This window comes from Lissotriton helveticus, chromosome 10, assembly GCF_964261635.1.
Source record: "Lissotriton helveticus chromosome 10, aLisHel1.1, whole genome shotgun sequence".
Taxonomy (NCBI): domain Eukaryota; kingdom Metazoa; phylum Chordata; class Amphibia; order Caudata; family Salamandridae; genus Lissotriton; species Lissotriton helveticus.
In genome coordinates, this window is record NC_136071.1 from 51,881,119 (window position 1) to 51,897,029 (window position 15,911).

The 15,911-nt window shown below is 44.2% G+C and overlaps 1 protein-coding gene across 1 annotated transcript in view; it reads left to right on the forward strand.

Annotated features, from left to right (window-relative positions):
* Positions 1-2,969: 2,969 nt before the first annotated feature.
* The window catches only part of LOC144783832 (olfactory receptor 5J3-like), a 36,360-nt gene continuing 23,418 nt past the window's right edge, over positions 2,970-15,911 (forward strand). The window contains exons 1-2 of the mRNA XM_078662585.1: positions 2,970-3,882; positions 5,794-5,817. Coding sequence (XP_078518711.1) covers positions 2,970-3,882; positions 5,794-5,817 — 937 coding nt within the window. The remainder of the gene's footprint in view (positions 3,883-5,793; positions 5,818-15,911) is intronic.

Sequence of the window (15,911 nt, forward strand, 5' to 3'; positions counted from 1 at the left end):
CCCCAAGTACCTCAACAACCGCTTGACCATCTACACGCCCACCCACCAGTTACGGTCGACCAGCCTCGCCCTCGCCGCCGTCCCACGCATCCGCAGAGCCACTGCCGGAGGAAGATCCTTCTCATACCTGACAACCAAGACATGGAACTCCCTCCCCATCCACCTTCGGCGAACCCAGGACAATTTCTCCTTCAGGAAGCAACTTAAGACCTGGCTTTTCAAGCAGTAGCGGACCCCTCTCCCCCAGCGCCTTGAGACCCTCCCGGGTGAGTAGTGCGCTATACAAATGTCATGATTGATTGATTGATTAGGGACAAAAAACAATCCAGAAATTTGGGTAGACTCCTGTAGGGCCATATACATTACAGATGGTTGTTATTAATCTTAATAGTCAGTAAGATCCATTTACCTGCACCATCTCTGACTTCATTCATAACCTGAAGATGTAAGGATTTGAGAACCAGGATTATTACACCAGTTGTGCTATTAACAGCATGTGCAACACAACATCTACATAAAAATGCAATGTGCTGTTTTTTAAGGTGCTTTTCTTGTAAAGGTGAAATTTGGCAGTTTAGTTTTGAGAGCTGAGTGAGCGCTCTCTCCTTTTTAACTGGGTTGCATAGGCCTTTTACATTCCAGGAAACAATATGAAAAGTATTCACTTTAGAAGCATATGATGACAATTAGGCAACAAAAACTTTAATATAAGCAACAGAAACTGTAGGAGGATTGGTTAGAGGAAAAGTGGTGCAAATGTTACAACCATGAAAAGCCTACCTGAGAGGAAACTCATAATATGCTTGGCGGAACCGTGGCGGTCCCGCCAAGCATATTGTGCCTTTAATTGCCACTCCTACACAAGGGAATAACAGTTCCCTGGCATAGCCGGCGGTCCCAGGGCTCTCCGACTGCATGGCTGTCCGACTGCCCGAGTTGTAATCAGGCAGTCGTACCTCCGGTGCGGCAGTGGCTGGATCAGCCACCAGAAGTCTGGCTGTCCTCGGATGGCCATATTCGTAATAGGGCCCTACGTGGCAGAACCCTTTTGGTATTGTTCTCATGTCAATATCCTCCTGTCGGTATTGGTATTCCGGTTGCAGTGTGCTAATAACAATGACATCGTAGACTAGCATTACATTTAGAATAGAATCCATTCAATCGTGAAGGAAACAGTACTAATGGTGGTCAAGATTTTTGTTGTACATAAATTAAGTAGGCAGCAGGACACGTCTTCCAGTAGTTAAGTTGGATTTATTAAGTTACAAGGAATAAGATAAACAGCAGAGCGCAAAGCCTAACAGCTGACCAGACCAACTGCCAAGGCTAGAATCCCAACACACCAGATAGAACACAGCTAGATAAGAAGATAGAAACACAAAGAAAGGACTAAAGAGTCCAAGAAGCCATATAAAGCTAAGTATAAGTTTACAACAATTTTATAAATGATAACTTCTAATGAGGTTCACACTCCTGCTATGGCATTAGTTCTTCTATACTCATATGAAGCCTCAGTAGACATTGTTGTTCAAACCCATATGGCAGTCAGCCTACCGCTTCAGACTGACTGATCACAGTGCCCCAGTCACCTAATAGGAAAGAAGCAGTGTGCTTGGTTAAGAGAGATTAAGAGTGGTTAAATAGGACTCTGAGTGTGATGGGATAGAGAGAAGAGGGGTTGGAGGACAAGGGAGGGATGACAATAAGACTAAGAGGTGGAAAAGAGGATCACTGAAAAGGATGCTGGAGAACGAGTGGGCTTGAAATAAAAGTGGAAAGGAGGATGCTGAATTGAGAGAGGAAGTGAGTCAGAGTTATGGGTTTTGTAAAAATAAATTGGGAGAGAGATGTGTTAGGAACGTAAAAGCAAAACAAAAGTAGAAGAAAAATGATGGACTAAGGGCCTGATTCAGAGTCTGACAGATGGGTTGCCCTATCACAAATGTGTCAGATATCTCGTCCACCTTATTACAAGGTCCACAGGATATAATACTAATGTAGGGTCCACAGAGATGGTGACCTGAATAGGACAAGACCATCCAGCAGCAGAGGAGCAACTACTGTGAAGGGAGACATTGGGATGTGCTCTGAATCAGCAGAAGATATTCTCTCTCCTCTTGGGTAGTAGTATGGGTCCTTATGGTTATTAACACATTAGGCTCATGCAGATTTCATCATGCAGGATTCTAGGAATCTTGGACTCTTAACAGTGGGCCATGCCTCTGTCTTTTAACTATGAAGATTGCTGTGAGTAGGTGCTCAAGTTCAAAGGGGGTTCAGTAGCATGACCACCATATTTGCCATAATAGAAAAAAGCCTATTCCCAGATGTTGAGCCTGCCTTTCCATGTTACCGGCCAAGCAAAACCGTCTTAACTTGGACATCCGCACTCTTATTGCAGAATGTTTACGTGGAATTTTCAAAGGAAGGTACTTTGCTTCTACTTATTCTCAGGCCTTATTTCCTTCAGTCCAAAATGGTAATTGGGGGCTATTTGAAGGAGCATGAGCCCCTTCTGCCTTCTCCCTATATATGTTCATGGGAGAGGATCTCTGACTACAGAGAAAGAGCTCGGGTAACCTCCTATTGATTTGTTCTTGAGTCTTATTACAGGGGATAAACCACACAAAGATTTACACCCATCCACTCCCATTGATTTATTAGTAGCCATATTCTTTAATAGCAAATGTCTAACATGTCAGGCTATCCCAATTCACATACTTACTGAAAGGTTGGAGAAATGTAGCAAGTCTTAGTTTCGTCATTCTTGTTTTCGTAATGTCCATCCAAATAGAATTAAAAAACCTATCAACAAAGCTAACGGTGCTGCAAAAACACTGTCCACTATTTGGAACACTTTGTCATGTTTTAAGTAATTGAGTGATGATTGTTTGCCCAGTATAGTGCCATTGAGGCGTTGATACTATGCCTTCTATTTCTTCTATAGGTGCTTAGTCCTCAAAGTACAAATGAATGCCCACAACTTGACTACAGTGACAGAGTTTATCCTCCAGGGCCTATCAGATGTTCCAGAGCTGCAGGTCACACTATTCATTCTATTTCTGGCCATGTACCTGGTAGGGGTACTAGGGAACACTACCATCATCACACTAATTACTGCTGACCCCAAGCTTCACACGCCCATGTACTTCCTTATCAGGAACTTATCGCTGATCGACCTCCTCCTCATGACAGTCATCGTCCCCAAGCTCTTGATCAACATTATCTCTGTAAAGAAGACCATCTCCTTTGTCAATTGCATGGCCCAGTTGTTTTTCTTTGTTTTATGTATGGGGATGGAGAGCTTCCTGCTTGGAGTGATGGCTGTTGACAGGTACATTGCCATCTGCAATCCTTTGCACTACTTGTTGGTCATGAACAGGAGAATGTGTGCTCTCTTGTTGTCTGGCTGCTGGATAATTGGTGTCCTGCACTCCCTTCTGTACTGTGTGACAACCTCACTGCTCCCCTTCTGCAGCATGAACAAAATTCAGCAGTTCTACTGTGACCTCCCACCGCTGCTAAAGCTCTCCTGCTCCAACACCGATTCCAACGAGCTTATCATTTTAGTTGAAGGTTTCATCCTTGCTACAGCCTCCGTTCTTGCTATAGTTGTCTCCTACGTCAACATAATAATCACCATCTTGAGGATCCGCTCTAGAGAGGGAAGGCAGAAGGCCTTCTCCACCTGCTCCTCCCACCTGATCACTGTTACTTTGTACTATGTAACTGTTTCTTTTAACTATTTCCGCCCCAAATCCAGCTACTCACTAGAAAAGGACAAGTTTGTGACCCTGATGTACACTGTTGTCATACCAATGCTTAACCCTTTCATCTACAGCCTGAGAAACAAGCAGGTGAAAGGTGCTTTCAGAAAGATTTCTGGCAGATCAGCTCTATAGAAAGTAGCACCTCCCTTCCAACGATGCATTTGTGCATTAATTGTGACCATAAGACATTACTATGTGTGCCTTTGCATTTTTCCAAATGGAACAAAATTACACATGTAAAATCACTCTTATTTCATAAGGTATACTGATTGAAAAGATTCAAGCTGTGTGACTAATTGCACTTTTCAATGAGATAACATGCTGACTTCCTCTGTTTGGGGAGCTTGCAGTAATAGCCGCCCTTTTTCCATGGCTATACCCGAATTTATTTTTGTGTATAATCTGAGAAAAATGTCTTCACAGGTGGAGGCCATTTAAAGCTAGCACAGATTGTGATCATAATCTGTAATTGTTATGAGACTGGTCTAGGTTAACTTTATGTATCCATTTGTTGCATGAACAAACAACAATCAACAAACCCAAATTGTCTAACTTTTGAAGTGTATATAATTTATGGGTGGAGATTGGATCAATATGTGCTTTGGCATGTAATTTGGCAAAATCACATTTGAAGGGATTACACATGTATGCTTTTTTAAACTGTTGGGTTGTATGTGTGGGTGAGTTTTATGATGGTGAAATGGGTGTATTACTATTCTATGTTCAGCATGTAACCATATTGTGATGGATCCATCATGGGGGCAGGTACGGATTCACAGGTATCATGTCGCCAGATATGTAGACAGAAACATATGTGCCATGCAGTAACATCATATGGGGAGGAACCTCAGCACACAGCGATTATTCCAATCATATGAACTCTTGAGGGGGCCTAAAAGAGCTTCCTGAAACTGGGTATTGAATGGGGCTTATTTATGAGCCCTTGAGTCACTTTTGCGCCGCTGGTGCGTCACTTTTTGTGCCGCATCAGCAGTATAAAAAATGCGCCATGTTGCATCATATATACAAAGTGACGCATCTAGGTAGATGCGTCATTTTGTAAATCCCTGCGCCACATTATACCTGCATCAGGTATAATTGTATGCAGGGTGGGCGTTCTGACGCAAGTTAGCCTCGTAGAAGTGACGTAGTGAAATCTATGAGATTTCACTGCGTCACTTCTAGGACGCAAATGCGTCAATATCTTACGCCTGCCTCACAGCAGGCGTAAGACTGACGCAGGCACATATGAAATGGGACTTGCCCATGTGAAATAACCCATTGAGGGAGTTGCGTCACTTTTGTGACACACTCCAGCAATGCGTCATTTTTGCGCCTACAGAAACGTCAGAAATACTGATGTATCTGTAACTTCTTGCGATATGATGCATCATACTGTAAACATCCAGCATGTCGCAAGGAGGGCTCAATGGAAAGTGACGCATCGCTGTTTGCACGCAGCGATGTGTCACTTTTCATAAATGAGGCCCTGAATATTTCTGTAACTCAACCTAAAATAGGAGTTCATGTGACCTTCAGATGACGGGCAATAAAATGTTGTTGGGAATTTGATAGACAGTCCAAACTTATTTGGTCTAAATAAAAAAGAACTGCCATTTGTAGATTGCCTACAGTCGGGGCATTTTAAAAGCACTACTCTGCAAAGTCCCAGTCCAACTCCTGGGTTACATAAATATAAAATGTTATGACCACCTCACATTGCTATAATTGTAAAACATATTGTGAAAGACATCAAATCAATCCATCTCTCTAGTTAGCAAGCCCAGTTGTGGTCACACAAATTGACACACCACAGATATCCCTGCCCCGCAGGCCTTTCCTCTGTAGGACCGGACATGGCTCAACCAGTGGACACTGATTGCACCTCTGCTGCTGATGTACAACAGGACTAAATATGTAGGAAAAAACCTTTTTGCAGTGCTTTGGATTTGTGTTCCCCTCTCTGTGTTTCCTTTGTCTGCCTACTTTGTATCTATATCTTTGAGACTACTGAGGCAGGTCATGGCTTTGCGAATGTGCAGTCAAAGTACCAAACTCTGCTGGACATGGTTTACACTCAGAATTATCCTCACTCTTTTGTTTACTACCCTCTCAAAAAGTTAGGGGAAGATGTACAGTTAGTGTTGGTTGATCACATCTGCAGGAGCACTCACCTTATAAAGTCTGTCCAAGGAGAATGTTGACAGATCCCTTTCATGGCCACTTTGTTCAGTCCTTCAGAATTTCTCTTCTCCCTGAGTGTCCTTTGTGGATTGCAACAGGTGGCATGTTTGCGAATATACAACTAGAAGAGGTAAACAGTGATTGGTGCATATGACAGAGATTGTCTTCATCTTGGTGTAAGCAACAATGTGCATGAAGCTCCCCCATTAAAAACCCTGTAGACACTTATTGAAAGTTTTGTGAATCAAGATCCAAACTTGGTTACTCTTGAAGAGTGGCTTGGATTGGACCTTCTCCTAGAAACATTGGGCCTTATTTAGAGTTTGGCGGAAGACACAATCTGTTATAGATGTTGCAGATTTTCCAAAACCTCATATTACAACTGCCATAGGATATAATGCACTTGTAATGTGTCAAACAGAGCATTCAACAGGTATTTCAATCTGAAGAAAGCAAGTGAAGTACTTATAAGGAACTAAAAGTCAGACTATTGACATTCTTGTTACCCAAGAAAAATGTTTATTGCAAAAGACACATTTCATTCCACTGTTTAAAGGTCTGGTGAGACGACTGATTTATTTCAGAATTTCGCAAGTTGGACAAAACACAGACCATAGCTCAAGTTTTTCACACAGGGAATATCGAGGCTGAAATAATCACCAAACACTAACATCAAAATGTAACTTAGAAATTAGTAAATATTGTGAAAGACTTGTTCATCAAAGATAATGACCCCAAATGTCTAGGCTACCAGTGTGGATGCCACCTGCCACACACCAATCTACGACTTCCCAATCACAGCAAGCACCATAAGGGTAGTCTCTGTCACCAGATGACACAAGACAACTCAAGGCCAAAGTCACACGAACCTCAAGATCACATCATAGCATTAGAGAAGTCACAGCTTACAATGATTATTCCCCCATATCATCCACCGAAAGAGAGACAATGAATGCAGCCAAACACTTCTCTATTAGAGGCAGTTTTCTGATGGCTGCTGCTGCTGCTGATGGCTTAGCCTGTCTTGGACAGTGATATCTAAAGAATATAATTTTCAATCTTAGAAACTCCATTCTTGGTTGACACAGGTACCACAATTAATGTATTTTGCAATTGTGTCAATAGCCATTAATCAATCATTCAATAAATGGAGAGGGAAAGGATCACTTTTAAAGCGTTATGCACATGTCATCGTATCATTGGGGGAAAGGCGCCCGACCCCTTACAAAGCCTTATCACTCCATACAGACCTAAGCGGATGCTTAGATCCACTGGTTCTGGCTTGGTAGCTATCCCCAAAATTAACAAAGCACGCATGGGGGGCAGATCTTTCAGGCTCCTTGCAGCCAAGAGTTGGAACATGCTTCCGCTAGAACTGCGTCTAGAACCCTCTGAGGCTAAGTTCCGTAGAGATCTCAAAACCCACCTGTTCCGGTCCGTACTGGTGTAACCAATCCCTGTCTGGCCTTCTCATATTTTCTCACTCTAGCGCGGGGACACGCCGGTGCGCGTAACCAGGCACTTTACAAACTTCCATAATAATAATAATAATAAACCAGTCAAATTCTTAACAATAAATTAGGAAACCTAAGGCATAGACGACATTTTCAGATTGTATTTCCGAAAATTAACTACACTTCTTTCTGCATAGTCCCTGAGTTCCTAATTATTTTTTTATTTGTATACACACGTTTCACTTTCGTGAGTTTTGTGTACTTTCTGCTCAAGTCAAGTCAAATTAGCTTTATTCTACAGAATTGTCATGAAAGCACAGACATCAGTATTACAACATACAATTTAAAATCTATAAATATTCCACCTCTTAAAATCAGTTTAAGAAAATATTAAACAATGAACTGTCAAAAAAGTAGTTCTAAAAGTTATTAAAATACACAATTCATAAAGATCAACATTAAACACAGTCATTTCAAAGCTCCAGTTCATTATAAAGAATGCAGGGTGACATTAAACAGATGGATCATTTAGGTAATCCTAGTGAAGCGCCCTGGCACGGATAGACCAGGCCCAACCCAGGAACGTAGCCACTGCAATTGCTGTTGGTAGCGATGAGCCCGTGGTTAGGACTCTCAGCGCCTCTTCATGCCTACTAAAGCCTAATAGCTTGCAAATCGGTATTACCCACATGGCACGGGGTTTCTTGTATAGTGATCAGAAAAAGAACAGGTGACTGGCCGTTTCTTCTCTATCATGGCACTTTGGGCATTCATTCACAGTGGCCCCTACCCATTTACTGGTAAATGCCCTGATAGGTAGAGTACCAGCCCTCAGCTGGAAATACAACTTCCTGTCAAATGGTTTCTCAATGGCATCCCAGTACTGTTCCAATACAGGCTTTGTCTTGAATTCTAAAAACCGGCCCGTCAAATGTTTTACTGAGCCACTAGAGCATACTGTTGCCATTACCATATCCCAGTACATCTCCTTCAGGGTTTTCTTTGACGGAAAAAGAGCGTTGAGGGGATCAGCCCATAGTTCACTCAAACCTAGGTTCACCAACAATGTCCTGATCTCTCTTAGCCATTTACCCTTCTGAAAACGATCAGTATCCATTGCGTCTTTGAGCCCCTTTGTGTAGTGTGCAAGTTCAGCCCTACACCATAATCTTCGCCAATATAAAAGTGGGCGAAGATTCGCCAAGTCCATTACTGCTTTCCTACCCAGGTCTAGCAGCAATGGGTGCATAGGTGTACTTTTCGGGAGGCTGGTAACCTTTCGCAAAAAAGAGTTTTCCGCTGCAGATAGGGTAGATAAGTTTGAAAACCCCCAGAGCTCATCTCCGTAAAGAGCGGAGCTTAGCACTTTCATGCCATAGATCTCCATCAATGGACTGATCGGCTTGGAAAAGGATGATCTAAATTTGGCTGCAAGGGCCCCGGCCTGTTGTTTATGCTTTATTGTAGCTACATCAATTTGTTTAGACCACCCCATATCTGCCTGTAGTGTGACTCCTAGGTAAGTAAATGCATAATTTTTTTCGAGGGGTACATTATTCATATATACCTTACCCCTAAATGGTCTGTGCTCATTAAAGGACATGAACTTAGTTTTTTCCGTATTAATTACGAGGCCCCGGATGGAGCAGAAATCCTCAAACCTACCTAGGGCTTTTTGCAAACTGCTGGGAGTTTTGAAGACGATTAAAGTATGGTCCGCGAACATGAGGATGAGTGAAGTGGTGTGGCTCACTGGTTAGAGGCGGCAGACCCGTAAGCAGAGGACGGCCCGGGACCAGGGTTCGATTCCCGACGCGGCAGGGTCGTGGACCAGGGTCAGCGGGCTCGATAATTCTCGCCTCGGTGCCTACTCCAGTCAGGGACCACACTCGGCAACTCTGGGCATTAGCTTGCCTCATCTTCACAACGGCCCCCCAGACCGCCGGGGATGCTTGGTTGCACCTTAGAGATACCCATTAGGGACCATCTCTCAGGGTGAGCCAGGACGGGTTCCCCAGCGGTCGAAGCGCGGAGATACTCCTCCGGGAGTTGATTCTAGCGCTATATAAACCCACAATTAAATTAAATTATATGTTCTTCCGCCAGCATCGGGGCATCCGAGGGGACCGCAGAGAGGAAATCAGCCACCCCGTTAACGAAGAGTGAAAACAGGGTCGGTGCAAGCACACAACCCTGGCGCACTCCTCTGCCAACAGCAAATGACTCAGTCACCTCACCCTTGGACCCCCACCGTACCCGTGAATGGTTACCCTCATGTAGGCGGACGAAAAGGATAGTAATTTGGAGGACATCCCCATCTCACTTAAGACACTCCACAACCTACATCGAGGCACTAGATCGAAGGCTGCCTTCAGGTACACAAATACTGCATACAGGGCCCCTTTCTCCAAGACAACTGTCTTCCAATAGATATTAATGAAACGGAAGACCTGATCAATTGTACTTGTGAGTGGTCTGAAAGCCGCCTGCAATGGGGTGAGGATTTGTTCATCTTCCATCCAAGATTGCATTTTTTGAAAAATCAGTCTGGCCATGATTTTTTGAATGGAGTCTATTAGACTAATAGGCCTATAATTTGCTGCTACGGATTTGTCACCCTTCTTAAATACGGGAATTATCTCTGCCCCTTTCCATGAGGCTGGGATTGGGGCACCACAGGCAATTGCATTTGCTAGATGTCTAATGTACAATCGCCAAGAAGATTTGTGACTCAAAAAGACGTCTGCAGGGATATTATCCATTCCAGGAGCACGTCCACCATAAGCGTGGAAGGGTATACTCAGATGTGAGTCCCTTGCTCATTGCACCATCAGGATTCAAGCAAGCCGGGCCGACGACGCCTGAAATGGCAGAAACCGGTCCCCGGAGCTTGTTTCCTTCCCAGTACAATAATTGGCTTGGTAGTTTGGTTTGCCCTGTTCCCATCATGCACTGGGACAGGAACAGACTAATTTGCATATAGCCAAGTTCTGAGCTGGGATGGTGCAGTGAGCTAAAAAACGGTGATGGATCAAGCCCTGATCTTTGGACTGGGTAAGAGTGGTCTGCTTAATTCAGGCACTCTGTTCATCACCACCCCCTTTTCTGAATCATTTTGTCCACCATAAGCGTGGAAGGGTATACTCAGATGTGAGTCCCTTGCTCATTGCACCATCAGGATTCAAGCAAGCCGGGCCGACGACGCCTGAAATGGCAGAAACCGGTCCCCGGAGCTTGTTTCCTTCCCAGTACAAGAATTGGCTTGGTAGTTTGGTTTGCCCTGTTCCCATCATGCACTGGGACAGGAACAGACTAATTTGCATATAGCCAAGTTCTGAGCTGGGATGGTGCAGTGAGCTAAAAAACGGTGATGGATCAAGCCCTGATCTTTGGACTGGGTAAGAGTGGTCTGCTTAATTCAGGCACTCTGTTCATCACCACCCCCTTTTCTGAATCATTTTGTCCACCATAAGCGTGGAAGGGTATACTCAGATGTGAGTCCCTTGCTCATTGCACCATCAGGATTCAAGCAAGCCGGGCCGACGACACCTGAAATGGCAGGAACCGGTCCCCGGAGCTTGTTTCCTTCCCAGTACAAGAATTGGCTTGGTAGTTTGGTTTGCCCTGTTCCCATCATGCACTGGGACAGGAACAGACTAATTTGCATATAGCCAAGTTCTGAGCTGGGATGGTGCAGTGAGCTAAAAAACGGTGATGGATCAAGCCCTGATCTTTGGACTGGGTAAGAGTGGTCTGCTTAATTCAGGCACTCTGTTCATCACCACCCCCTTTTCTGAATCATTTTGTCCACCATAAGCGTGGAAGGGTATACTCAGATGTGAGTCCCTTGCTCATTGCACCATCAGGATTCAAGCAAGCCGGGCCGACGACGCCTGAAATGGCAGAAACCGGTCCCCGGAGCTTGTTTCCTTCCCAGTACAAGAATTGGCTTTATTGTTTTGTTTGCCCTGTTCCCATCATGCACTGGGACAGGAACAGACTAATTTCCATATAGCCAAGTTCTGAGCTGGGATGGTGCAGTGAGCTAAAAAACGGTGATGGATCAAGCCCTGATCTTTGGACTGGGTAAGAGTGGTCTGCTTATTTCAGGCCCTCTGTTCATCACCACCCCCTTTTCTGAATCAATAAAATAAGAATGGGCATACGGATCAGTGTTCTGTTCATCCGCCAAGGGAGCATACTGGGATTCAAAGTATTCGACCCATAAGTAATGTGCAACATTATTCTAGGGGGATCTGGGCACCCCCCCTGTCCCACTTAAACGTGTCCCAAAATACTTTAGAATTCCGGGACACGGATGCTTCCTTAAGTTCCTGCCATCTTGCCTGGTCCCAAAGTTTTTTGACTTCTTTGACTGCTTTCCTGTAGGAATCCCACGCAAACCTCACTCTCACTTGGTCCTTAACACCTAAAGCTGTTGCCAATGCCCTCCGTGAAAGGCGACATTTATAATTAAACCACCTTTCCATTTTCTTATGCCTGCCTTTCTTAATGTTAGCAGGTTTGTAGAAGAATAATTTTAGCCTATTAAAGAGCATAGTATGCGTCTCCTTAACCTGCAACGGCAGGGTCTAGCTTCCCTCGCCAGTACCCCACACTTCCAGTACCCTGTCTACCTCCTTATTCATGGCTGATAAAGTTTCAGGAAGTTCGGAGACATTTCTCCATTTCAGATGCTGCATGTCGTTGGCTAGTGCCAGCTCTCCACTCCCAGCCTCTACCCTTTGAGGTGAAGCTTCTTCTAACAGCCCATTCATTGTAACAATAAGCGGGTCATGAGCGCTTTCAGCACGAGTGGTAACGACCATGTCCCTTACAAACTGCCACAATGGCAGACTTACTAGCACATAATCAATGCGGCTCGTTCTGAGGCCATTATTAATGTAAATGTAAATGTACATGAATTTATATAGCGCAAATCACCGAGCGGTTTCTAAGCGCTTGCTTAGGGAACCCGTCCTGGTATTCCCCTGTGAGATAACCCCGGCAGGGTATCCGCAAGGTGAAAGCCAGGCATCCCGCCGCGAGGGGCCGTTGTGGAGATTAAGCAAGCTATTGCCCAGAGTCGCAGAGTGTGAACCCGTGAATCGAGTAGGCACCGGAGCGAGAATTGTCGAGTCCATGGACATTTTAGGACTCAAGACCCCGCCGAGCCGGGAATTGAACCCTGGTCCCGGGCTGACCTCTGCTTCCAGGTCTGCCTCCTCTAACCAGTGAGCCACACTTCTCCATTAAAAGTATCGGCCCTCTGCTTGTCCGACAGTGTTTGCCCATTTACGGCCCTCAGCTGCTGGACTACACACATCCCCTGACCATTTCTTAATTGGCTCAATCTCTAGGGTAGGTATGCCCCATTTTACATCTTCATCCTCCGTGAGGTACTGATCCACAAGCCCTAGGGGTTCAAACGTAGTATTGAAATCTCCCACGACTATCGTACCAGTATTCCTCGGCATACCATCCAACAACCCCTCCAGGTCCGCTACAACCTCTGAACGTCTCCCACCAGTAAGGCCTCTTGCATAGACGTTAAAAAATGCACAAGCTAGGACCCTGCTCTGGGATGATTTTTATTGCAAGGATATCAATGTTATATGTGGGTATTTGGCATACTTTGCACCGCAAAGTCTGCCGTACCCAAACCAGTAAACCCCCCCCTTGCTCGGCCCTTTACTTGCTTTACCGTGGGAACCTGAAAAGTAAGATACCCTAGCCGAAACACTGACTCTACCGCCCAGGTCTCCTGAAGGAGACATATATCATGGGCTTCAATAAACTCTGACCGTCCTGGAAGTTCTAACTTGGAGCCCAGCCCTGCAATATTCCAGGATAGTAGAGCCATACCAGAAGCCCTGTAAGTACCACGGTCCACTGCCATGGAGCAGTCATCCTGGGTCGGGGTTGGATCAGAACTCAAGGTCAACCACGAGGACAGCAACAATCCATTAACCCCAGTTCCACCAGGGGATTTTAAACTAACATCAACAGCAGGGGCGGTGGGTGAGATTTTAAAGTGATGGGGCGGAAAGTGATTGTGATACAGCACCGTAGCGAACGAGCACAGCGAGCGAGACCGAACCCCAAAAGGGGTGCATTTTCAAGCAAATTTGAGAAAGCAGGAAGGTTAATAAAGCAATTGTGAAAGTGCAGTTATTACATTAATAGATGGCATAACATAGGTAGCTGCTTATTCAGTATAACCACAGAGCTTTATACATTCCGCCCTATTATGCTCAGGTGCTGAATTCAGACTATAAGACTTTCACGGAAATCTTAGCTCTAAGAGTATAAGAAGTTGCACAGCAGTGTAATGGTTGCCAGGCTCGTTCCGCAGGAGCGTCAGGAACTTGAAGAAAAGTCCACAGTCTTCCCCTATGGCCTTCCGACTCTATAAGACTGTAGAGTAACGAATGGCACACCAGGGGAAAACAGGGAAACAAAACAAGGAAAGGCGGGGGAAGAAAAACAGGTCTTGAGCGCGGGAACCTCTTCGTGAATTCTTGAAGAATAGGCAGGCTGTAAAGGAAGGAAGATGTTACACTCTATTCTTATCTATACTACAGAGAGTATGAACACACCTGCATATACAACCTACACAGCTTTCATTCTTGGTTCTAGTAGACAAATGGCAGGTTAACATAGGTTGTACCCCTATGCAACAGAAGGATAAGATTATGAGCACTATGGTCCAACACAATGTCAGTATATACAATGAAAAGGTATGTATGGCTCATCACTCTATTCCCAGAGTGGAGTAAGAGGAGTGCGTATTCTTCTGTAGGTTATACGTACAAAGAATAATCTGCCAGGAGAGAGTGGTGATAAAGGTCACATGAAAGACTAACAATATACTGAATATAAAAGAGGCAGCGCAACGCGCTGTTACCGTGATTCTGGTTGAGCTGAGCTTTATACACACACTTTACATATGTCCACGCAAGTACCCCAAACATAACCTCTTCGGGAATTCTTGAAGAATAGGCAGGCTGTAAAGGAAGGAAGATGTTACACTCTATTCTTATCTATACTTCAGAGAGTATGAACACACTTGTATATACAACCTACACAGCTTTCAGTCTTGGTTCTAGTAGACAAATGGCAGGTTAACATAGGTTGTTCCCCTGTGCAACAGAAGGATAAGATTATGAGCACTATATGGTATCAAGGTTTTCGCAAGTTGCCAAGGGGAAAGGTTTGATAGGCAACACAAGCAACGAATCGTTCAACCTGCGGGAGAAAGCTCCAGCCAGTGAACAAAGGTGAGCAAAACTGTGTAGTCTCCAAATAGAACAAACACTACAAAACTTTTAAAAACAGAGATAACAATGCATTTCTTACCTCAATCAGAATTTTTTGTATTCAACCAACAAGTAGCAGCATTCACTTTTTGTAAATGAAATCAGCACGTCTGTCTTTCAGTGTAGCAAACTTGTCAATTACTTTCATATTGAAGTCCGGTATCTTTTGGACTAGCTTGCTCTCTACAGACAGCATCGCCAAAGCATTTAGTCTTTCCTCTAGCATGGTGTTCCTGAGGAATGTCTTTATGCGCTTAAAAGGCTGAAAAACATCGTTCAGCTTCTACTGTTGTCATTGGAGTCATAATCACAATTTTGAGTAAAGTCACTGTCTCTCTAAGTGAGTTTTCCATATGCAGTTTATGAATTAAACTCAGCAAACTCAAGGCGCTTGTGGCCTTCCGGTACACAGGCATTCCGTAGAGTACAGTTAACTCAGTTCTCAACTGCTCTTTTTTGAGCATAGGATATGCTTCCACAGCCTGATTCAGAGCACGCTCAGGGAAGGATTCATCATATTGTGCAAACTCTTGCAATAAAGTGTCAGTCACCAAATGTTTTGTGAATGAAAAATGTTCTTTTGCCTGCACAATTACAATATCACATATCTCTTTTCCAATTCGAACCAGAGAGGTGATGTTTTGTCTGCGGTTTGCAAAAATAGAATGCTCCGGCAGTTTGCTCTCCAAATCGTCAACCCCATCTCTCACTTCCATTATCTTTTGTACAAATGCAGATGTAACGGCTTTCACAGAGACAGTATCTATGTCTTTTCGTTGTAACTGATTGTATAACCCATTAACATGAGACATTATGTCATGAAATAAAAACAGTAAGAACTGAAACTCTTTGTCTTGTAGTGTTCTAAGAAAGCCATGGGCTTCATTCTGACTTGTGCGATCAAAGTCTTCTCTGGATGATATGGCGACAAAACATTTCTCAAGGCCCTCCCTCTCTTCAAAGATTAAGTTGACTGTACGAATGTGAAAGTTCCAACAAGTTGAGGATCCCCTTGGTACGCTTTTGTCCACAATCTCATGAAGGGCTTCTGTTCTTTTGGGGGAACGTGTGAAGAATGCTGCTATGCCTCCGATATCCTGAAAGAAAACTCGTGTCTCTCTGATCTTTGATACCGCCTGTTGCATAATAAGATTGAGTTGGTGGGCGTAACAGTGCACAAAATG